This window comes from Caenorhabditis elegans, chromosome IV, assembly GCF_000002985.6.
Source record: "Caenorhabditis elegans chromosome IV".
Lineage (NCBI taxonomy): Eukaryota > Metazoa > Nematoda > Chromadorea > Rhabditida > Rhabditidae > Caenorhabditis > Caenorhabditis elegans.
Window position 1 is genome coordinate 9,895,220 of NC_003282.8, and position 20,932 is coordinate 9,916,151.

General features: G+C 37.0%; 3 protein-coding genes and 17 non-coding genes across 21 annotated transcripts; 10 read left to right on the top strand and 10 right to left on the bottom strand.

Moving 5' to 3' along the window:
• The first annotated feature begins 168 nt into the window (after nt 1-168).
• Nucleotides 169-917, top strand: ssp-32 (Sperm-specific class P protein 32). The gene is made up of 2 exons (NM_069381.5): nt 169-297; nt 607-917. Exons 1-2 carry the CDS (start codon nt 199-201, stop codon nt 829-831), a joined length of 324 nt encoding a protein of 107 aa, NP_501782.1. The 5' UTR covers nt 169-198; the 3' UTR covers nt 832-917.
• Nucleotides 918-3,272: 2,355 nt separating this feature from the next.
• On the bottom strand, nt 3,273-3,475 carry F32B6.14. Its single transcript, NR_056454.1, has one exon. It is a non-coding gene; the product is annotated as an Unclassified non-coding RNA F32B6.14 (non-coding RNA).
• A 151-nt stretch (nt 3,476-3,626) lies between these two features.
• F32B6.13 lies at nt 3,627-3,753 on the top strand. The gene has a single exon (NR_056455.1). It is a non-coding gene; the product is annotated as an Unclassified non-coding RNA F32B6.13 (non-coding RNA).
• A 39-nt stretch (nt 3,754-3,792) lies between these two features.
• Nucleotides 3,793-7,281, top strand: tbc-3 (Rab-GAP TBC domain-containing protein; the record flags this gene model as incomplete). 2 transcript variants are annotated; one of them, NM_001027994.4, is made up of 12 exons in its annotated part: nt 4,345-4,392; nt 4,444-4,551; nt 4,690-4,877; nt 5,098-5,217; nt 5,266-5,435; nt 5,480-5,608; nt 5,657-5,722; nt 5,863-6,090; nt 6,132-6,207; nt 6,259-6,386; nt 6,437-6,532; nt 6,787-7,281. In NM_001027994.4, the coding sequence occupies 12 exons, from the start codon at nt 4,358-4,360 to the stop codon at nt 6,928-6,930; spliced, it is 1,488 nt and encodes a 495-aa protein (NP_001023165.1). In that variant the 3' UTR covers nt 6,931-7,281. The 2 variants fall into 2 exon arrangements, with proteins under 2 accessions (NP_001023164.1, NP_001023165.1); NM_001027993.5 differs by lacking the exons at nt 4,345-4,392; nt 4,444-4,551 and adding an exon at nt 3,793-3,875.
• Nucleotides 7,282-8,688: 1,407 nt separating this feature from the next.
• best-13 (Bestrophin homolog 13) lies at nt 8,689-10,691 on the top strand. Its single transcript, NM_069383.5, has 8 exons — nt 8,689-8,757; nt 9,038-9,153; nt 9,199-9,439; nt 9,487-9,592; nt 9,641-9,712; nt 9,768-10,037; nt 10,084-10,207; nt 10,255-10,691. The coding sequence occupies exons 1-8, from the start codon at nt 8,693-8,695 to the stop codon at nt 10,500-10,502; spliced, it is 1,242 nt and encodes a 413-aa protein (NP_501784.1). The 5' UTR covers nt 8,689-8,692; the 3' UTR covers nt 10,503-10,691.
• Nucleotides 10,692-12,849: 2,158 nt separating this feature from the next.
• Nucleotides 12,850-12,978, top strand: F25H8.16. Its single transcript, NR_056456.1, has one exon. It is a non-coding gene; the product is annotated as an Unclassified non-coding RNA F25H8.16 (non-coding RNA).
• A 255-nt stretch (nt 12,979-13,233) lies between these two features.
• F25H8.14 lies at nt 13,234-13,385 on the bottom strand. Its single transcript, NR_056457.1, has one exon. It is a non-coding gene; the product is annotated as an Unclassified non-coding RNA F25H8.14 (non-coding RNA).
• Nucleotides 13,386-13,460: 75 nt separating this feature from the next.
• F25H8.9 lies at nt 13,461-13,575 on the bottom strand. Its single transcript, NR_056458.1, has one exon. It is a non-coding gene; the product is annotated as an Unclassified non-coding RNA F25H8.9 (non-coding RNA).
• Nucleotides 13,576-13,698: 123 nt separating this feature from the next.
• F25H8.24 lies at nt 13,699-13,835 on the top strand. The gene has a single exon (NR_056459.1). It is a non-coding gene; the product is annotated as an Unclassified non-coding RNA F25H8.24 (non-coding RNA).
• A 229-nt stretch (nt 13,836-14,064) lies between these two features.
• Nucleotides 14,065-14,284, bottom strand: F25H8.21. Its single transcript, NR_056460.1, has one exon. It is a non-coding gene; the product is annotated as an Unclassified non-coding RNA F25H8.21 (non-coding RNA).
• Nucleotides 14,285-14,530: 246 nt separating this feature from the next.
• F25H8.19 lies at nt 14,531-14,643 on the bottom strand. The gene has a single exon (NR_056461.1). It is a non-coding gene; the product is annotated as an Unclassified non-coding RNA F25H8.19 (non-coding RNA).
• Nucleotides 14,644-15,142: 499 nt separating this feature from the next.
• Nucleotides 15,143-15,401, bottom strand: F25H8.20. The gene has a single exon (NR_056462.1). It is a non-coding gene; the product is annotated as an Unclassified non-coding RNA F25H8.20 (non-coding RNA).
• F25H8.10 lies at nt 15,190-15,311 on the top strand. The gene has a single exon (NR_056463.1). It is a non-coding gene; the product is annotated as an Unclassified non-coding RNA F25H8.10 (non-coding RNA).
• Nucleotides 15,402-16,838: 1,437 nt separating the features above from the next.
• On the bottom strand, nt 16,839-16,978 carry F25H8.23. The gene has a single exon (NR_056464.1). It is a non-coding gene; the product is annotated as an Unclassified non-coding RNA F25H8.23 (non-coding RNA).
• Nucleotides 16,979-17,049: 71 nt separating this feature from the next.
• F25H8.25 lies at nt 17,050-17,194 on the bottom strand. Its single transcript, NR_056465.1, has one exon. It is a non-coding gene; the product is annotated as an Unclassified non-coding RNA F25H8.25 (non-coding RNA).
• A 631-nt stretch (nt 17,195-17,825) lies between these two features.
• F25H8.18 lies at nt 17,826-18,111 on the top strand. The gene has a single exon (NR_056466.1). It is a non-coding gene; the product is annotated as an Unclassified non-coding RNA F25H8.18 (non-coding RNA).
• Nucleotides 18,112-18,660: 549 nt separating this feature from the next.
• On the top strand, nt 18,661-18,865 carry F25H8.22. Its single transcript, NR_056467.1, has one exon. It is a non-coding gene; the product is annotated as an Unclassified non-coding RNA F25H8.22 (non-coding RNA).
• A 212-nt stretch (nt 18,866-19,077) lies between these two features.
• F25H8.11 lies at nt 19,078-19,209 on the top strand. The gene has a single exon (NR_056468.1). It is a non-coding gene; the product is annotated as an Unclassified non-coding RNA F25H8.11 (non-coding RNA).
• Nucleotides 19,210-19,823: 614 nt separating this feature from the next.
• On the bottom strand, nt 19,824-20,170 carry F25H8.13. Its single transcript, NR_056469.1, has one exon. It is a non-coding gene; the product is annotated as an Unclassified non-coding RNA F25H8.13 (non-coding RNA).
• A 566-nt stretch (nt 20,171-20,736) lies between these two features.
• F25H8.15 lies at nt 20,737-20,932 on the bottom strand. The gene has a single exon (NR_056470.1). It is a non-coding gene; the product is annotated as an Unclassified non-coding RNA F25H8.15 (non-coding RNA).

Sequence of the window (20,932 nt, forward strand, 5' to 3'; positions counted from 1 at the left end):
TCGATTGACTCCACATCCTTTCCTGTAGAAATTTTTTGTTGCAATTCCTACTAACATGCGAAATGGCTTTTTAATAAAACTGTCTAGAAGTTCACTGAAATTTGCCAACTTTGTAACGTTGGACCACGTGGGTACATTCGAATTTCAAAACAAAGTAAACTCATTTTATTTTCAATCATTTTCATTTCTCAACTGAACATGCTAACCATCGAACCTCCATCTGCCACATTTCCAGCGTCAGGAGGAAGTTCCACGCACACAATTACGTCAGTGAACGAATCTCGAATGGCGTTTAAGGTATTCGATAACTGTTAATTAGCGATGTGCGCAGTATTCTCCATTCCGGTGGCAATGTGTGCATTGTGAGTCAGTTAATTTCTGAGGTTTCTGATGGACATATCGTAAATTAACTGCGTTTTTCCAAAGTGGTCTCGCCGCGCCCTTTAAGAAGTGCCTTGAATAACAAGAATGATCTGCCTAAATCTGCAATTTTTCACACTATTTTAAGGGTGCATAAATGTTTTTGAAATGCAGGTTTTTTGGCGAATCCATTTTGAAAAAAATGCTGCTCTTTTGAAACAGAAGCAAAACAAAGGCCTTATTTAGGTGAAGTCATCAAATAATGAGCACTACCGAGTTCGTCCCGTGTATGGATTTGTCGAGGCAAGGGGAAAAATGAAATTTGAGATAATTCGCCTCGAGGGTCCTGTGAAAGATGATAAAATTATGCTACAATATGCTGAAGTTCCAGCTGATGAGACAGATGCTCAGGCACCATTCAAAGCTGGTGCTCAACAAGGAGATGTCACGATTTTATTGAAGACTAACTGAGCATCGACTTTTGTATAAAACCCATTTTAATTTTAACTTTTTATTATTATTAAACTTGTAAAAAGAACAAAGAGACGTAGCAATGAAGTTTCACAACCAAAATGATTAGATCTTGGAATGTATTTAGAATGGAGTGAAATGCAATGAAAATGGATACTTGGGCGGGGGGGGGGGGGAATTGGTTTTTCAAAAAAGTTTTTAAGAAAGGAGTTGGATTATAGGGAAGATTTACTCAAAATCAAGAAGGACTTTACACGATTTTCCGTTTATGCTTGACCCGGCAGGAGTTTGCTTTTTTTCACTTTCGACAAGAATTTTAAATAGGAGGCAGTTATGTGTTCAGCAAGTTTTTAATATTAGGCAATGCCATGCTTATACTTTTTGCAGTGTGCATGTTTGGAGTAATTGCAGTTTATCTGACATTATTCTCATCATATACATATATTCGAGACATAATCATTTAAGTATATGTTAACTTTCCATAATTTACATAGTTTGTTTTGATTCTGTAAACCAACCGCAAATCTACTAAATTCCTATTTTCTTCAATATGCAATTGAGCTTTTTGGGACAAAAAAAATAGTTTTTAGAATGCTGAAAACACGTTAAACACGAATATAATGTATATTTTGAGATCCGGATGCTCTGAAAATGTCTAAAATCAAATAAAAAAAAATGTGTTCTGTGTATTCACGTGAAAAAGTTTGCACAGGTTTTTCATCCTCTAAATTTTGAGATTCTATAAAGTTGCACAAAACTTTCACGTTGAAAATGAAAAATAAATCTATGTTTATTAAGCTCCATTTTAGACATTTTCAGAGCATCCGGATCTCTAAATATACATTATATTCGTGTTTAACGTGTTTCCAGCATTCTAAAAACTATTTTTTCGACCCAAAAAGCTCAATTTCATTTTTTCGCCCATCTTTTCGGAAGGCAAAGGTCCACTTTCGTTTTTCAGAGCGAAGGACGATTTTGGAGATGAGCCAACATTTTTGAAAAATTCTTTCACAGTCTAATAGAGGACTCGAACGAAATTTTAAGCAAAAATGTTGAAAATGGTAGATTTTATAGACAAAAAACGAAAATTACAGAAAATTGCATGTAACTTTTCTGAAACTAAAATATTAATTTGTCGTATATTCCTCGTATATTGGTCGTCTTCCCTTTTTACACTCACAGTTTCATCGTAAATTCATCGAATTTATCTAAATGTACGCGGCGACTTGCAGAGTAGGAAGAAGTCTATATCTTTATGTGTTTGTGCTGTACGCCAGATAGTTTTTTCATTTGGTTTGTGTGTAAACAGTCTCTTTTTCCCTATTCCTCACAGTGTCCATTCCGTTCGTCCATTTTTCCAAAGGAGCCAGGCCACCCGCCATCATTATATTTTCGGGGCGCCGCGCCCGGTCGGAGGGACACTCACGATTCTTCAGCTTCGTTCTCTCTGGTTCTTTCCATTTTTTTTTCTTCTTCCTTTTTCGGAGATTCTTTGTTTGTATTAGGTTCGGCTATGTGTTCAGGAGGCCAGTCATCATCATCTCCTGCTGCTGCAACGGCTCCTCCTCGTTTTTCCGTTTTGTCGGCCATTTTCGTCTCATTTCCCGGACAGCTTGATTGTTTGTGTTGTGCCATTCGTACGTCATAAATGGCATGTAGCTACAGTAAACTTGAAACATTTCCAAAGCTTAAGCTTATGTGTGTTGTGTTTTTTTCTTCAGATATAGAAGATGTTGATAGACTCCTACAAACTACAGTAACCACATGTGATTTAGATTTTTTCTAGTATTTATTATAAGTTACAGTATTGCTACCGTTCTTCGAAATTTAATTATAATGAAAATTACCTTTTAAAAACTTTATTTCTGTTCCGAAAACAACGGATTTGTAATTTTGGAACATGCATTTTTAACCAAAATAGCTACAACGATACTCATTCCTAAATTTGTACTCTGATAACATTTTGACTTTTTCGTGTAGTTTCGATAAATTAGACAATCTGAAAGTATTGCCTACTTTGGAAATTTCTTATTTTTGATCTATTGAATGCATATTACCCAGACGCGGAATGTAGCGATTTTTGCACCAAAATCACGATACCTGGTCTCACTACGAAAAATTTCTGCTAAAAGGAGAGCGCCTATAAAGAGTACTGTAATTTCAAACTCTCGTTGCTGCGGGATTCCAATAAATTTTCGAATACACGTCGAAAATTATCTCATAGATATAAATGACATCTCGATAATTATTTGTGTCTGCAGTACACTTTTCAGAAGTGACTCTCTCCATCTGCCATTTAGAAAAACTCAACTTTATGATCAACTCAATTTAATTCTTCATTTCCTCGAACTATTTGCACTATTCCTCTCAATTGCCACTGATATATTAACAGTCTAAAAAAGTGCGCACGCACAAAAATTGAGCCGGACACTCTCTGCGGTCGTCCGTACCAGTTTACACAGTTTTCCTCCCAAAATATCAAAGTCTCTAACACTGACACACTCTCTCGCTGGGCTTTTTGTTCATTGTTTAGCATCACAAACACAACCAAATCCATTGTTAGTGAGACAAGAACAAAATTCATTTTTGTGCTTTCAATTTGGAAGTGAACTGAATACGTTTAGTAATATACAAAAATGGAGCTGGTTACTGTAGCTCATGACTTTTCTAACATCTAGATCTACATGTAGAGGAGGCATCTGAGATTCAATAGCAAAATTTATTACAGATAATTCTTGAACGTCTTAATGAAATTCCTAACCTGTAACTAACTTTCTATAGTTAATCAAAAATATTTGAAAATTCACACATTCTGAAAACAATGTTCAACTACACATGTTTTCTGTCCAATTCTCCCGCCAACAATAGCTTCAATATGCATTTTTATTGTCTGCGTTGCAAGCTTGTATTTTGCATCAAACACTTCTGTCCATATGTAATATTTTTTAACCCTACTTTCAGATGCTGTTGTGCACCAACTTGTGTTTCAAGAGGCTCGATCAGTTTTCAGCTGGGAAAATTGGCCACGAAATCAACAATAATGAGTAAGTTCTCAAGAAGTTTGGAAAATGTCCAAAAAAAGGTATGACGTGGCAAATAAGCTGGTGCGCGCGAATCCCATATTTGCACAATCTGACTGATTTGTACGCTAGCTTCATCTCCGGAAAAAAAGGTTTTTATTTGCACATATAGGACACAACTGTATGAGTGGACAGTTGGTGAGGCGATGGATTTGTTTTCGGCAAAAGTAAGTAAAGAATTTTATTTGAAAATAAAATTTTATCGGTTTTTCTCGTTTTATTTTTTCTATTTCGTTTTCAATTTTCACATCGCAAATTGAATTTGGACGTCCTCCATTGTGGAATGTCTACGTCTCTTCTACTCAACACAGTCTCTCGTTGTTCGTCCCAAAAGAGCGCGCTTGCACAGCCGCGTTGAGTTGGCAAATAACTGTTTTTTAGTCGGTGTCCATTGTTTCCAGACATTTTTTAGCTGACATTCTCGTCATTTCAGCGATTTTGATCGAATGAGTCGATGGTCAGCCGGCTCAACTCCAGGGAGGTATGATATTTATCTGTAAAGAAAAGTGTATTCACGAAAATTGTTTTCCAGCGTCAAGCCGGTGTATGGCGCTCGATACCCTCCACTACATCATGCAAGTCCGACGAAGGGAGTTGAGATTCCAGGAAGAATGAATAAATTTCAAGATTATGAGAATAGGTTACTATCATCAAGAATTCCAGCTTTAGAGTAAAATCGCGAAATTAAAACTAAATACCAGCAATTTGCCACGTCTTAATCACTCAAATTTCTTTAATTCCCTTTAAAATTTTCTAAGATTAATTTTGTTTTTTTCAGTGTATCTGATGCATGGGATACCCGTGTAAAAGTAGATGAAACATTGGCTTCAGCCTCTGCTGCAAAAGTTCTCGCGGCTCATGCGGCTGGGAAAACGCATCGAGACGAGGAAATAATGCCGCCAGTCAGTGCTGCACCTACCAAAAACAGTCGACAGCAGGCACTGCAAAGGCTTGCAATTCAGAAAGGTGGGCTACTTTTTTTAAATTCAAATTAAAGCTAAATTTGCTCAAAAGCGAGTTAAGAAAAATGTTTACCTGTAGTTTGTCATATTTAGTGTCTTACAATTAAAAAAAAAATTAAATTTTAATTTTTTAATGGAAAATTCAGTATAAAATTAATATAACATTAATTAATTATTTACTTATTTAAACATTTATTGGCTTTTTTATAATTTAGTATTTTCAGAACCACTTCCCTCATCAGTTTCATCAACTCCACAAACTGCAAATCCAATTTACCCTAAGTTACCTGAAATATCAGATCAACCTCGATCAGCAGTTCCGATGGCCAGTGCTCCGCCACATGGTAAGTTTTTCTGTAGAAAATTCATTCTTTAATGTAGATAAATTTTAGGAGGAGATCGAGATCAGACAAGATTTGCACGTCTTCGTCGTTTATTTTCAAATGGGAAATCGTCAGGGAAAAACTCACCACCAGTTGATGTAGATTTAGAGAAATTGAGAGAAGACTGTTGGATGGGAATTCCACACAAGCTGAGACCACAAGCCTGGAGACTTCTTTCTGTAAGTGATGATTTCAATTAAGTATATTGACAAAGAATTTATAGGGATATCTTCCAACAAATGCAGAACGTCGTGAAGTAACTCTTCAATGTAAAAGAGACGAATATTGGCATTATGTAGAACAATATTTCCATTCCCGGTTTGATGATCAGAATGCTGATACGTTCAGACAGGTAACTTACATGGAAAAGGCTTAGATTTTAAACGAAAAACTCTTCCAGATTAATATTGATATTCCAAGAATGTGTCCATTGATTCCGTTGTTCCAGCAGAAAATGGTTCAGGAGGTTTGTGCCATTTTCGTTTGATAAAAGTCTTGCGCTTATTTAGAATAATCAAAATTTCATGTGTTTTAGAATTTTCACAAAAAATTATTTTTAAATAGCAAAAAACATTGTTAATATAAGTTGTAATAAGTTGTTTTTAGATGTTCGAGAGAATACTCTACATTTGGGCTATCCGTCATCCAGCCAGTGGATACGTTCAAGGAATCAACGATCTCGTTACCCCGTTCTTTGTCGTTTTTCTCTCAGAATTCATTCCACAAGATGTCGAAGTCGGTTCTTTTGACGTTTCTCAACTTCCTTTGGAGCAATGCCAGCTCATCGAAGCAGATTCATTTTGGTGTGTTTCGTCGCTACTCGATTCTATCCAGGTTAAAACAAATTTAAATCCATTAAAACATTTTTTTTCAAGGATAACTACACATTTGCACAACCCGGAATTCAACGAAAGGTGCTCCAACTTCGCCATTTGATGAGTCGAGTTGATCGTAAGTTGTTTAAGTTTTTAATTTTTTCTCTGCATATAATCGGTATTACAGGGCCTCTACACAAGCACTTGGAATCCAATGGGATTGAATATTTGCAATTCGCATTCCGTTGGATGAATAATCTTTTGATGCGAGAAATTCCGCTCAGAGCGACTATCAGGCTATGGGACACTTATCTGGTAAATTATTCGAGCATTTTTCATTTCGACGAATCTGAAAATTTTTTAAGAGTGAGCCCGACGGTTTCATGCAGTTTCATAACTATGTATGCGCTGCGTTCTTACGGACGTGGTCTAAGCAATTGCAAGCCGAAAAAGATTTCCAGGTGAGAATAACAATTTTATTTGCTGGAAAAATTATCGTTTCTGTATTTTATGAAAATTATGTAGTTCATAACAGTTATAATTTTACAGTTCAAATTTCCAATTATTAAAAAACTGATACTTTCTACAAAAGGTTTATTGAGAAACTAAATTTCTTTGTTTCTATAAACTATACAATCTAAGTAAACTATAGCGTATTCCAAAAGTTTTATTTTAGAAATATCTAAAATCTTAATTTCGTATTTTATCATTTCAGGGAGTAATGATTCTTCTGCAAAACTTGCCAACTCAATCATGGGGTGATCGTGAGATCTGCGAACTAACTGCAGATGCCTTCTCTCTTCAATCCGTGTTTGACGGTGCACGCCGTCATCTTTCAGCGCAGGCCGCCTCTCCATAATTACTCAAAAATCGATAACCGTGTATGTCTTTTGAATCTGTGATGTTCTATTATTGAGGCTAATCGTTCTTTTCAATATTATTATATTGGGTCCTATTGTGTGTGTGTTTGTCTGTACATTTACTCGTTCTACATCCGTTGACTAGGTAGGTCTTACTCACTCATTTTCAAATAAGGATTACTTACAGAGAGTTCATCCTTTTAACCTACTACTAGTGCCTTTCTATTTTCCTCAATTCCCTTTAACTGTAAAATAGTTACTTTTTTGTCCAGAAATCAATTTATCGCCTCCCCTCTCGAGTTTTTCTTCCACCATTGTTCATCTTTGATCCAATAAATCTTTCAAATCGATATATTTTTGATTTTTACACTCTTTTTCTGAAATTATCATAAATTCCTATTCAGTTTCTATCGACGTTGGATCGCATGTAAAAAAGTGATGCAGAGAAATTTCAATTTCCGAAGTGACCTTCATTGGTTTTTGGAGGTTTTTCGCGGAATGTTTTACCTCATTCGTCCTCATAAAGTAAATAGATTATCGGTTTTCTATTTTCATTTCCCGTAGAAAACTGTTTCATGTCATAATGGAAAGATAGTGTTATGTTATTGTTATCAGTTCCTTCCTTGATGATAATTGTTTCTATTAGAAAATTGTATTTTTAATTTGAACAGTATAATTTCAGCTCGAAACCTCAATTGAGACGAATTTTACCAATTTCAGCATCTTCGAAGATTTAAAGCTTCAAATGCATAAAAAAAGAGTTGAATTTTATATAAAAATCAACAAAAACACTTACAATTCTTGAAGGCAGGTGAAATTGGCACAACTATCTGAAGACGTTTGATTTCACGGTTTTGCCGCCAATACCCAACGAGACCCAAATTATGGGGGCGGAGCGTTCCCGTTTGGCATTGGAGCGCGATTGCAAATTGATTTTAAAATCACAGACAATTGTCCAGAACTACTTCCTAATAGTAAAGAAAACTGAATACTTGTTTATAAATATTGGAAAAAGAAGTGTGTATTACTTGCTGACGGAGTAACCACAATATTTAACTGTCAAATATTCTTCTTTTTCTTTCTGTTTCTCGTTGGTTTCTATTATATTTTCAATTTTAACTCTTTTCCAACATAGATCAAATACTCTTCTTTTGTTCACGATCTGCCCTGTGCTGCCCGTGAAATTGAATGATTTTTCTCTAAGTCTCTTCAACTATCACACTCTTTCGTTTCGCATTTAGACTTCAAAACTATTTTACCAACACTGTGGTCGCTGTTCCGGCGAAAAAAAAAATTAGATTCAACTTCAGAAAAATAGTGAAGATTACAAATTTCGTTGTAATTTTTATTTATTGTTTGTGGGAAAATTAATCAGTCAAACATGAAATTGCAACGAACAAATGTTCAATTTTCTCATTCTTATCATCGAAAAACTAGAGAGTGACTCATTCTTTTATTTCTTCATTTGCTAGAATTATTCTAACGAAAGTTATCAAAGAAACAGCTGGACATTCCATTTTAAATTTTCTTGATCAGTGAGCACTTTCTCTTATTCCCAAAAATGATTTAATCGTTGAATTTTAAGTCTTCTCACCCTTCTTTTTATCCTTCTTTTCTCGTGACGTTAGTCTCCTTGACAACCGAATCTGTTTTTTTTTCATTATCCAGGCAAAAATATTCATTACTTTTGTTTTCAGCTGCTTTCCAATTCTATCTTGCCACAATTTTGAATACTAACATTTTCTTAATTTTTTCAGATAAATGACGATTTCCTACAGTGGAAATGTTATTCGAATACTTCTTCGGTGGAAGGGATCTATTTGGAGGTAAGCAAGAATAGTAAGAAATTATAATTGAATGAAACATAGTAGCTAGACTTTAAAAATATACATTTTAGTAAAAAGATTGTAGTATGTAATTACCTCGATGAAGTGTATAGTTAAAATGTCATAATAAAACACTCACATTTATATAAGATTGTTGAAAAAAAATTCAAACACATACAAATTTGAACACAAACCATCAAGTAAACTATAAAACCCGTAGACAAAACAACTATCTTGATTAACTTCCAAAATTATGGTTGGTGAAACAACGATTTTTCAGAACAGCATGGAAGGAGCTTCTAATATATTTAATTCTTTACTATTCCGTACGTGTATTCTACCTCAAGGGGATTGATTTGATTGATGATGACGAAGATGATAGACTAAAAATGCGTCGTAAGCAGCTTCAGATTTATTCAGGAATATATTTCTGAATTTCAGGAATGTTTGAAACATTTTGCCGCCAATGTGATTCCTACACTCGTCTCATTCCACTAACTTTTCTACTCGGATTCTACGTTTCCAATGTGGTTGCTCGTTGGTGGCGTCAATTTGAGACACTTTATTGGCCAGAAGATATTCTATCAGTTCTCTGTACAGTACTTCACCAGCACGACGAGAAGAGCAAACGGAGACGGCATACGATTGCTAGATATTTGAATCTAGCTAATGCCCTGGCATGGTATACACTTTCAAAAGTTCTGAATCAGAGATTAAGTTTTTGTTCAGGCGAGATATCTCTTCAAAAATCCGTCTTCGTTTTCCATCTGTTCATAGTCTTATAGAAAGTGGACTATTGACTGAAAAAGAATATCAAATTCTTGAGGCAATGCATGTAAGTTATTATATTGAACATTTAACAATTTAAATATTTTATATTCAGGCTGAAAACGAATCAAGTCGTTGGATCACACCACTTCATTGGATTCAACTAATTATGCGACAAGTTGAAGAGGTACGTTATCATAGGCAATGGGTTACTGTAGTTACTCATTTTGCTTTCATTTCAGGAACACAAACCAACGGCTTCCCTTTTCAACCAGTTTGTTGGTGAACTTCGAATTTTCCGTCAATCTCTTCGTAAGCTGTATTCATATGATTGGGTGTGTGTTCCTCTTGTTTATACACAAGTCGCTGCTTTGGCAACCTACTCTTTCTTCTTTTTCACACTTTTCGGCCGTCAACCACTTTTCCCAGATATTGAAACTGGAAAAGAGCTTGATCTAGTTGTACCAGTGTTTACAATAGTTCAATTCTTATTCTTCGTTGGATGGTTTAAGGTAGGTGTTATAATACGTTTTCTGTAGAACAAATGTTGAAAAATAGGTCGGACAAGATTTGATGCGACCCTTTGGATTAGATGATGATGACATCGAACTGAACTACATTTTGGATAGGAATGTTCGAATTTCTTTTGCTATTGTAAATCAACTCCAGGAATCACCAATTCGTAAGTTTTAAGTAATCATTTGCTAAAATCAAAATAATTATTTATAGCGGATTTCGAAAGTAACGACGATAAACTTTGGCACGAAATGCATCCACCAACCAAAGATGGAGAAACGTCTCCAATACCAAGAATCCCACAACTTCCACATTCAAAGTATTCGAAACAACTTTCTGAACATCCACCACGTCTTCATGCTTATGTTCCCATAGATGATGGCAAGGGAAGTATCAAGGATTTGGAGAGTCATCACGGATGCGTTTCCCTGAAAAAAGACAAGAAACATATCAGCTGGTAGCTGAATTATTCATAATCTGTAAAATTATTGTTGTTCTCATTTGTTCTCTGTTCTACTTACCATATTTGATTTTTTTTTAATTGAAACTTGTATTTTTTGATGAATCAAACATTATTATATCCGAAAACATCAAACATACATATCTAACCAATTTATTATTTTTATTCTATTATAAATGTGTTAAATAAAAACCATATGTTGTTGAAAACAATACGAAAGTCCATGATTCTCCTTAGATCAGATGCATCAGTTATATTATTTTACTCCAGAAAGTTTTTGAGAAATCGCTCGGAAGGGATATCGAATACTTGGATTTAAGCGACTCAAAATGGGACAAATCTACCAATTTCGTAATGAGACGGTATAAAAATTTATCAAAAAAAGCTATGGCAGTTCAAAGTTTGGGAGAAATATATACTTTTAGCCGAAATCTCAATTCTGCCAATTTGCCAGTTTCGCAACGAACGGAGCTTTTTAAAAACTAATGATCGCTTTTAAATAATTTTTTATAAGCTTAATCAAGGAAATAGGGCCATTTTGGGCCTAACACAGAAAAGTTTTAAATTTCGGTACTCCATCTTTACCGTCCCCTGATTGTTCGGCTCCGAGAAGTTTATTGCATCTCTAAACCATATTGTTTCTGATGGTAAGGTATAGAATTTCAACCAACACCTAATCGTAAACCACACACCGACATCCCTTACTTTTACACAGATTTCTGACATTCCATAGTCTTAAATCACACGTGGAACCCTCGGCTTACATGTCAAAAACACAAAAGACTCATCCGACAGGTTATTAGTTATACGGTCTCCTTCCGGCTGTTCCGTCCCTTCTTCTTTATGATGAATATATGGGAGTAATGCGTGTGTGTGTGGATACCAGAATGAGGAGAGCAACACATGTTTTACGAGCTCTCCAAATAGTTTATGAACTTGCCGACAACGAAACGAAATGAAACAGAGAATGAAGTCAAGAGACAAAGAAAGTGACACTAACAGAGGAAAGAGCATGATAATGTGAATTCTCATTTTCGGAAATGGGGTTCCAAAAGGCGGCTCGATTCTTTGATTTATTGATATAGTGAGTCGAACAAAAATACACAAACTGAATAGGTAAATCAGTATTATCCAACTGTTGAATAAATACGCTCAAGCTATTGATATGTGTACATAGTTACAGTACCCTGGATTTTAGTTTTACAGTTTTTTGTAGGTTTTATCTAATTTGAGTAGTGAGACCCTTAATCAACTCCAGTATGCAAATACTCGGTCTCGACACGACTGAAATATACTAAAATTATTAAACGTCTTAGTGCTGGCGAGACCGAGTGCTGATTTCTGGTTTCGTATGTTGCAAAATGTTGCATCTTGATAATAAGTCTACATTATTATTACTACAGTAACCTAGCTCTATTATTTTAACTATGTGAAGTATTTTAATCAAAACAGGAAACTCTTGAAATGAAGAATTCGAGTTTAACGTAGCATATTAATACAACTCTATTTAGCTGGTCCCATAGCCATCAACTTCCCTTTTCCTCCATATGAGCCATTGTTTTTAGAAGTAACAATTTCCTAGAAAAGGTTGTTCTTAATGGATACCTAGTTAATAGTCAATCGTCTTTCTTTTGCCTTTTTCCCATTCAAAACCGCAACAATATCGCTCATCGTCTCTTTTCGCAACACAACCACCTTATTGTTGAATCTTATTAATAATTAACTCATCGATGGAAACCTAATGGACTTGGACAAAACATGACGACTACCGTAATCTTTCAATCCCCATTTGAGAGTTTGAATTTGAAATATTGAGTTTCAACATAAAAGTTTGAGAATTTGAAAATTGAAAAATGACCTTCACACCGGTAGCTCATAAAAGGTTGACTGAGCGGGAAAGAAAAGCGATACAAGGTTGCATTTTATTATGAGACCAAATTGAAATAAAACTGATCGGTTTGATGTGTAAATGATTTCTCGATAAGATAAGAAAGTTTGAAAATACAGAAAAGCAGAGTTTCCCTAGATCCCATTCTCTACAAGCTTTATCTGCCCATCGCTCCCGTGATTCACTGTCATATGCTCACCAAGTGCGCAATCGTCTCTGCGTTTCCAACGACTTCACCCTTTTTCTCATTCAATTTCGATATATACTCGTTTTCTTTACTGCTTTGTCGGGTTCTAACAAAAAAAACTCCTGAGCCGAACACTTTTGCTTGCTCGCTTTGTTCGATGGGAATCGGGTGCGCAAGACGAGTCGGTGTAATATAATGAGCATATGTGAATGAAAATATTGTAGAGGATCGTGAGATTCCGAGAAAAATCACAATGGTCACCGAGGAAATGGAATGACAAAATATAGTAAAAGTGCACACGAGAGACACATACAAAAAAAAACAAGAAGACCTGGAAAAAATAAAATGGCTCAGAGAGTAGATCAGGAAAGTTATGTCGTCTGAGATGATCTCTTGAGACCATACAACAACTTAGAGATTTCCGAGCAAAAGTTTGAAATTTTGACGTTTCAGGAATCTTGTTTGAACCTGCTGAAAAATTATCAAACTATCAAAAAATTACTTTCCACGATTTTCAAAGGGCAAACCGGGATTCAGAGCTGAAATTAAACACTAGTTCTTAAAGTTAAACTACTTAAATTGTGTGATAATACTCTGTAAAGTCCTATTTATTTTTTTCCAAACTTGATTTCCTATACATTTCCAAAATGGATTTGTTTTCAGACCAAATTTCCAAAATTTGTTCAACTTCAAAACGATTGGCTCCCCGCCAATCTCAGTAGCTAACTCTAAATCTTCATATGTCTTGATCCAGTGAACAATAAATGTTCCTTTGTCCTTTCCAATTTCACCCCAGGGTGCTTCTTCTTCCTACTCATCACAGCTACAAAAAACACCTGGAGAACACAAAAAAGTATGTCAAGCGGCTGGGAAAGGTGTGAAATGTGCCTGGTGACCTAGTGCCGAACCCACAACAAAGCTCATTTAGCATCATCCCAGAAGAGTCACTGAAGACACCCAACCGGTCTTCTCTCTTGCCCTTTGTCTTTTCCCCGCGGATCCATGACTTTCCATCCGGTCATATAACTGTGTTGGTGTAACCTAGTTCTCTCTATTTTGCCCTAAAGAGAAGTCATGCTTCGATGAGTTTTGTCACTAGCCATCCACCGATAGTGAAATGAAAACAAAGGGCAGGTGTTCGGACGGGTAGCGGTATTTCTTAAGGATATCAAGAGAAAAAGTGAACATGATTGCTTAATGAGTTGTTCATTTTGAAACGAAAATGGGTCAATCAGTGAGCGGGATGATTTATTTCAAAATATACACCGTGCAGGTGGTTGTGAAGATTGAAACCATTACTGCTAAAAAAAATTTGGTTTGAGCCCAACTTCCTAAGAAAAATATTTCAGAAATGCTTGAAGATCTTAGAAATCATGCTTCTCATAAGGAAGGACTTGTGAAAGGCGCCCGCCACCCATCGATCTGTTAGAATGCCTACTATAAAGTTCTTGAACTCAATTATCTTTGAAATAAAATTACATCAGAATTTCAATTCACAAAAAATGCTAGTAATACCCCTACAGTACTCCAACTGTACATTTGTTTTTCATCCCAAGCTATCATCATTCATCCTATATACCTCCTTCCATCTCAAAGTCATTCCGCCAATGAGTCAACTCACTGGACCCCCGTGTTGGATGAAGAATAGCTTTGGAAGTAAGCGAGTCACATCAGGCGCCCCTTACCGACAATGCCTCTGACGCAAGAGGCGCGGCATTTCTTTTTATCAGAAGGAATCTTGCACAACTGCAACTTTGTGACGTATTTAGGTTGGAAACTAGCGAGACTAGTAGAGTATATATATATTTACAGTTACTGTAAATTAGCAAGGCTTGTAAATTTTCGAGATTTTCCTTTAAAAGTGCTTGGCAACGAATAAATAAACACTGAAAGTTTAGGGTATGAGAAACAATCGGAACAAAAAACCGGCTACCTATCTTTAACTAGACCCAAACTGACCAGTCCTATGGTCATCAACAACCTAGTCTATCTCTTCATAATCGTATTAAATCCTCTTCTCCGGAAGCTCGTCTCGACCGTTTTATGCCTAAAAGTTTTGAAAAATCACGAGCGTGACCTACTTTGACTCAAAGCGCGCGGAAATCCGCTCTCGATTTCGATTTTGTATGAATGTATGTGTGGACACGGGGGATGAACTCTTTCTATTTGTAATGTGTTCCATTCACTTATTTGTTATTATTTTTCTTTCAATTTTTGAATCAACTTCCAAGTTATTGAATTGTTCACTTTAGGGAAAACTTACTGTATACCATCATTTCAAACCTCGGAGAATAATACTTTTAGAAATAACAGTGGTTTTGTAATATCTAGATAAAATTCCTTTTGATTTAATTAGATTTGAAGGTGTTTCAGTTCATAGGCACATGATCCGTAGGTGGGTCTTGCCACGATCTCAGACATAGTGTGGGCTTACCCTCCTTTAAGCTTACTGTCATATATAATGTATAGTTCTCGAGTAATCTGCAAACCCGAAACATTGCCTTCAAAATGTCAAAACGATTGATTGACCAATACAATACCCAACACTTTTCGGGTTGTGGAAACAACAATTGTTCCATTAACTAACCCATCTCTGCAACATTTCGTCCCGACCTGAACATACCAATTAGGTGTCCGGTAGTTGTGGTGGTGACGAGAAAAGTGACCGGTACTCGCTTTCTACTACTTGCTGATGGATAGATGATGTTGGGTGGCGGTAGAAGGTAAATGCACCACCGCTCCCAATTATCGTGTTCATGTGTGTTTGTGGAAGAGAATTGAGAAGAGGGGGAATGGAGAAGACTGTCCGAGAATCATCATTATCGGTGGTGACGGTTGCAAATGTTATTGTTACCTCCCACCTTCATTTTCCTACCACCCATCTTCCATTAACAAGAGTTTAAAACTTCCTTGGAGCAATTTAATTTAATTTTCACTGTTTTTTATCTTTTTCGGTAAAAGCCAAGTAGTTTTACATTGTCAGAAAAAGTTTTAGTTATGATTACTCAATTTATGAGCTTCAGAGCTTTTTCCTGGTACTTCATAAAATAAGCAGTTGGGAGTTAACCAGAAGAATCGCTAAAACATTTTTACACTGAGTAGCCTCTTCACCCGGTTAAGACGTGACGGGGGCGCCTCCTCCCGCCTCTCAACTCGCCCTCCTCACGCCCAGCCGGCATCCCTGCGTTGAGATGATTTTCAAATATTGTAGATGCCTTTCTCCTTTTTATAATTCTCTTTCTCAATTCCCAGTTCATCGAGGCGTTCTTAGGGCGAGAGGCGGGGAGGTGAAGGTTTCAGCTGCACTTTCGAATTCTGCCTCGAACTCCTAATATTAGGCAAACACTTCAAAAAATTTCCATCGAAATCTCTTTGACTTCCGTGAAGACTTTTAAAATCCCGAGTCATCATCCCCGATCCCGTCTCAACGGTTACAATACGAGAGGAGATTATACTACTGTATCCTCTCATTTCCCTTCTTATTTTCCGTTTCTTTCGATCATAATTGCCGGTTTTTCTCAAAAACCCTTCTCAAATACACACACAAGCATCTGAATGGATAGTGAGGGATTGGGGACATTTGGAAAATACAAGAGAAAAGGAACAGGAAGTGGTATGAAGAAAAAGGGATAAGCTTTGGAAGTAAATGTGAAATAGGTTGGTTTAAGGTGGCTCTGGAAGAGCTCTGCGAACTGGAATGAAGTTGGCTGGCACATGTCATTGGTATTGTATCTCATTTCTCAATTTTGACAGCTGATATCTCGGTTTTTTTGATAAATTTTTGATAAAAACTTTATCAAAAATTATATTTTGTTTGCTAGTTTTGTAATTAAAAAAATCTCTCTGCAGAAATCTGCAGAACTCACCGTGATATATGCAGTCAAAGGGAAGTAAAAAAATGTCAGCTCAATACATAAGTATTGCCATAGTTTATGATCAATAGTTCATGTAGTCCTCACTTAAAATGCCAGAAAAAGGAAAAATCCACATTAAAAACTTTTTTACCATCATATAAGTTTTCCATCCAAATCTCGGCACCCTGGAAGAACATGGATCTAGTCCATGAGAAACCTAGATACGATAAATACGGAAGTTACAAAGACTGTTTAAATTAAAATTTGAATGTCCTAATGGTACAGATAGGTACCGCAACATTACTGGACTCTAAGAGTGAACTTCTAACAGTCTCTTTCATTTTGCAATGTTATTCTTGTTGGGTATGTGCAATGATCCGTTTCCTGTCCCGTTTCCTGCATGTCTTCTCTTTTTCATCTACGAGGCTAATTACCTACATGTGCTGTGTACCGTATCAAAATACCCTCTTCTTCCTCCCGTTTCCGTGGCGTTCTTCAAGAAATTGACACTTTTTGAATATCCGATCCGTCTATCCTTACATGTTGCATCTTGAAGACAGACGTGCCCTAGAATACGCGGACCCCAAACCATCACAGCTGTCTCTCGAGCGCGGCGCCTGTTTTGTGCGTCTTGTTGTACTCCAAAATGTCACCTGTTTGTACCATTCATCACTTTGACACCCTCCCTCTGAGGGAAGGCCTTACTACTACTACTTCTCTTGTCTCGGTGCCTACTAGTACCTACTAATTTACGACTCGATTCGATTCGCACTCTTTGATGGTCGTGGTCACCATGTTTTTGATGATGTGACATGAGACTCAAGGCCTTCTAGGTTTCCAGATTTAGGCATTTCACGAGGTGGCCTGATTTTAGAACACCTCTTGTCCTCTAGAAGAGCAATCATCAGTACCTCCAACAGTCTCCACAAGGTTTTGGCAGCACTCAACATCAGAGGTGTTCGGCTGGGCATACTGTCAATCCTCAAAGTAAGTAGAGCTCCGCAATTTTGGAAAGTTCAAAAGTTTTAAATCCCCTCACTTTTTTGTGTTATCTTCCGTAAGTTTTTGAAATAAATTGAAATTCCTGGGCAATTCAAACAAATGTATTGCATGTACGGAAATCTTCATAATTTGTTGAGCTTGGCAGCACACATTTTTGGTAAAAGCGAACAACAGGGCAAACTCCAGTGTTCTACAAATTTTTGAACTTTGCCGGATACCCCTGATGTGCAACTAGAATCTTTAAAAAAATTGCCATATGTACCATCCGCCAATCTTTTGCGAGCTTTACACTTATGTTCTGAAACACTTTCAAAACCACGCTTTCTTATCTTTTCGTTATCCCTATTCCACCTTCATCACTTTTTTTTCTTATTTCTGCGATTATGTCATGTTGTGATGTTCGTTTCATCTGTCTCATCATAGTCCATCATCACCAGAGCGTCAGGGCGCGCGCCATCCACACTCATTTTTTGCTTAGTGTGTTTGGTATTGCATCTTTTTTCTCATCCTCTCTAGCTTCTGCTACTTCTTTAGCTTCTTCTGCCAAGTCGTCTTCGATCATCATCGTATATCGGCAAAGAGTGTCCACTCCTTCCTTCTTATTCCAAGAGGGCGCTTCTCTGTCCTGTTGCGCAATCGAGTCTTGCTGCTTCTTTTCTTTTTTTCTTATTTCTTGGTTGTTGAAGACGTCGTCGGATCGACGATTTCGCCGTCGCATATCCAGTTTTGTGTCAGCGATGTCGTGGTGTCTACGAGAAATCGGAAGAGCGAAGAGGGCTTAGAGAAGTGGAGTTATGGAAGAACTAATTTAACAGGTAGAACTGAAAAAAAAAGATCGGAGAAATCTGAGTGAGAACAATCAATAAGTTATCAATTTAGGCAAGTATTGCATGGATCTTATCTGAAGTGGCCCGCAGTGTCAAAAGTTCAAACATATTTATAAAAGCATATGGCTTTATGAATGAAAGTTTAGTACAGACTGATAGACCAAATCTTGAACATACCATTTTGGAAAAGTAGGAAGTGTGATGTAGTTAGTGTTGAGCAGATTACCTTTTGCTCCACCCTAGAAATAAGCTATCAGCTTCTCTTAGTTCCCTTAGACATCAAATTTTTTTGTGAACAGTTTTCCATGATTTTTATGGATTCAATTGCCAACTTTTTTTTCATATAAAAAGTGTATCATCTCATCCCGATGTGCGCATAAAAAGCTGAGACAGATGTGTGGATCTCGTTTTTGTCATTCCTACCGCGTCTTCTTCCACCTTCTTCAGCTTCCTCTCGCACTTTACCATCATTGCAAAAACGAGATTCCACCTGGGTGATCTTGTCTCGGTCCGAGAAAAAAGACGAGGCGATTAAATGCCCTCGCTCCAAATGAAAAAGGGCAACTTGGGCAACCAACGTCTTCTGAAGAATCTGGCGCAACATTTGCATTGACGCCGTCTGTCTGTGTTGGAAGAAAGGATCGACGACTTTACGACACGCTTAGTTGACGAAGACCTAGACTATGAAGCTATGATGCCGTTGACCACTACCATTCGATATTCGGGTTTTTTTTCGTTCGTTCGTTCGATTACAACACCATCGTCTTCGGCTTCTACGTCGACGTGCGCCAGAAACATTTTCAGAAGAGACGCAGAATCTAAGTAAAAAATAAAATTGCGTAGTTGCGCAATCGTAATAAAGCCGCCGTGATGGCGTCGTTGCGGATAGCAGAAAGGAGGATCAGATATTGATAAGATAAACGAAAAATGAAACAGCAAGCGACGCAAATGGCATCAGATATTTTGGAGGAATATTTCAAGAATATTGATAAATATAGGATCTGTTAGAATAATGTTGCAAACCTATAAATTATTGTTAGACGAACTTTAAATAGGATTTCTCAAATGATGAACCAACATATTTATCATATCTACAGCGTCGGCCAAAAGTATATGTATATATTTTTATTAAATAATAATGATAGCACTCGAATGGACCTTTAAATAAAAATACTTTTAAATTTGTCACATGATGAATCCGAACTTGTCGTAACTACAAGAAATGGTTCATTGTTTCAAAAATTCTTCAAAATTCGCGAAACTTTTCTGGAATAAAATATGAGTTTTCTAGATTTATCAACATAATCTGGCAGGTAACCTACCTGCTGCGCCAAATCCCTTTAGATTTACTTCTACATAGTTACAGAAGCGTAGAAGGTAGGCAAGTGGGATCATCTTTACTGGCTGGCATACCTAGTTTCCACATATTGTAGTCTTTAGACCTAGAACTAGTAGACAAAACTAGACTAATGTTGTGGTCATTCTCATAATCATATAATGATCACATGGTCATCTTCATTCGTTTTCTGATTTTCCTTATGCCAATACTTTTCTTTATTCTGCCATAGATTCTTCTTCAAGTTCTGTCCACTTATTATGCACGCTTCTTCTTCTTATTCTTGCTTTTTTACTACAATAACAACATAAGCAGAAGATGTTCCACCCTTGTCCCTCCGTTCACGTCGTCTTATTTCTCCTTCTTCTGTATACTTTTACGTTGTTTCTTGTCGTATCCAACGAAACGAAGGGCCCCCGAACGGTACGGCAAAAAGCCGGTTTATCCCTCTGCCCATTGGCTGCCAAAAGCCGATGGTCAGTTGGAAAATTGAGGAAGAAGGGCCGGGGGCGGAGTCGAGAGAAATGAGATGGCAACGAGGGAGGACGACTTCTTTTTCGTGTCGCGCCGCGCGGAAAGAAGACGCTGAAGGAGGAGGTTGGATTCACGGACGGATCGCGTCACACCTTGTATAGAAGCGCTGACGCAACCGGTGTGTGTATCTAAGGATGCGCAATCCATTTTGACCATCTACACCAATGGCAGAATTTCAAGAAAATTAAGAAGTTTTTTTGAGATGCCAAGAATTGCAGCTTATATGATTGTATAATTCTAGAAGAATCTCACAGAGCTTATTGCACGAAGCTCTTTCGCTCAGTCAGAGCGCTTAACTTTATTTACCGTTTAAAATAGTTAGTGCTCACTTCTGTCTTTTTTCCAATTTTGCTCTCTTGATTTCCAATACCTCCAAAAATAGTCGTTTTATTCGTGTCCCTATTTTATGTTGCTGAAACTTATTACGAGATTCTGCTATTCCCATTTTCTGCTCTAAATATTTGCATTCCGTATTCCTTGTTTCCAAAAGCTCCATAATTTACAATATTGTGATTTTCTTGATCTTCCCATCAACTTCTATTGCCCTCATCAATCCTCTTTGACCCATTCTCTCTTCAACTCCATCTTGACTCCTCCCCTTCCCGTACAACTTGCTCTTTTTACTCCTCCAACCATCTCTCTTCTCCTTTCACCAATCGCCCGCCCGCCGCTCCTTCACCAACACCATTTCTTGACTCCGCCCCCATTTATTCACCCATCGCCATCACCATAAAGCCTCGAAACCCGACGGGGCCGGACGTTCCGCTCTCTTGATCCCTTTAACTTGCTATCTTTTCAAAATT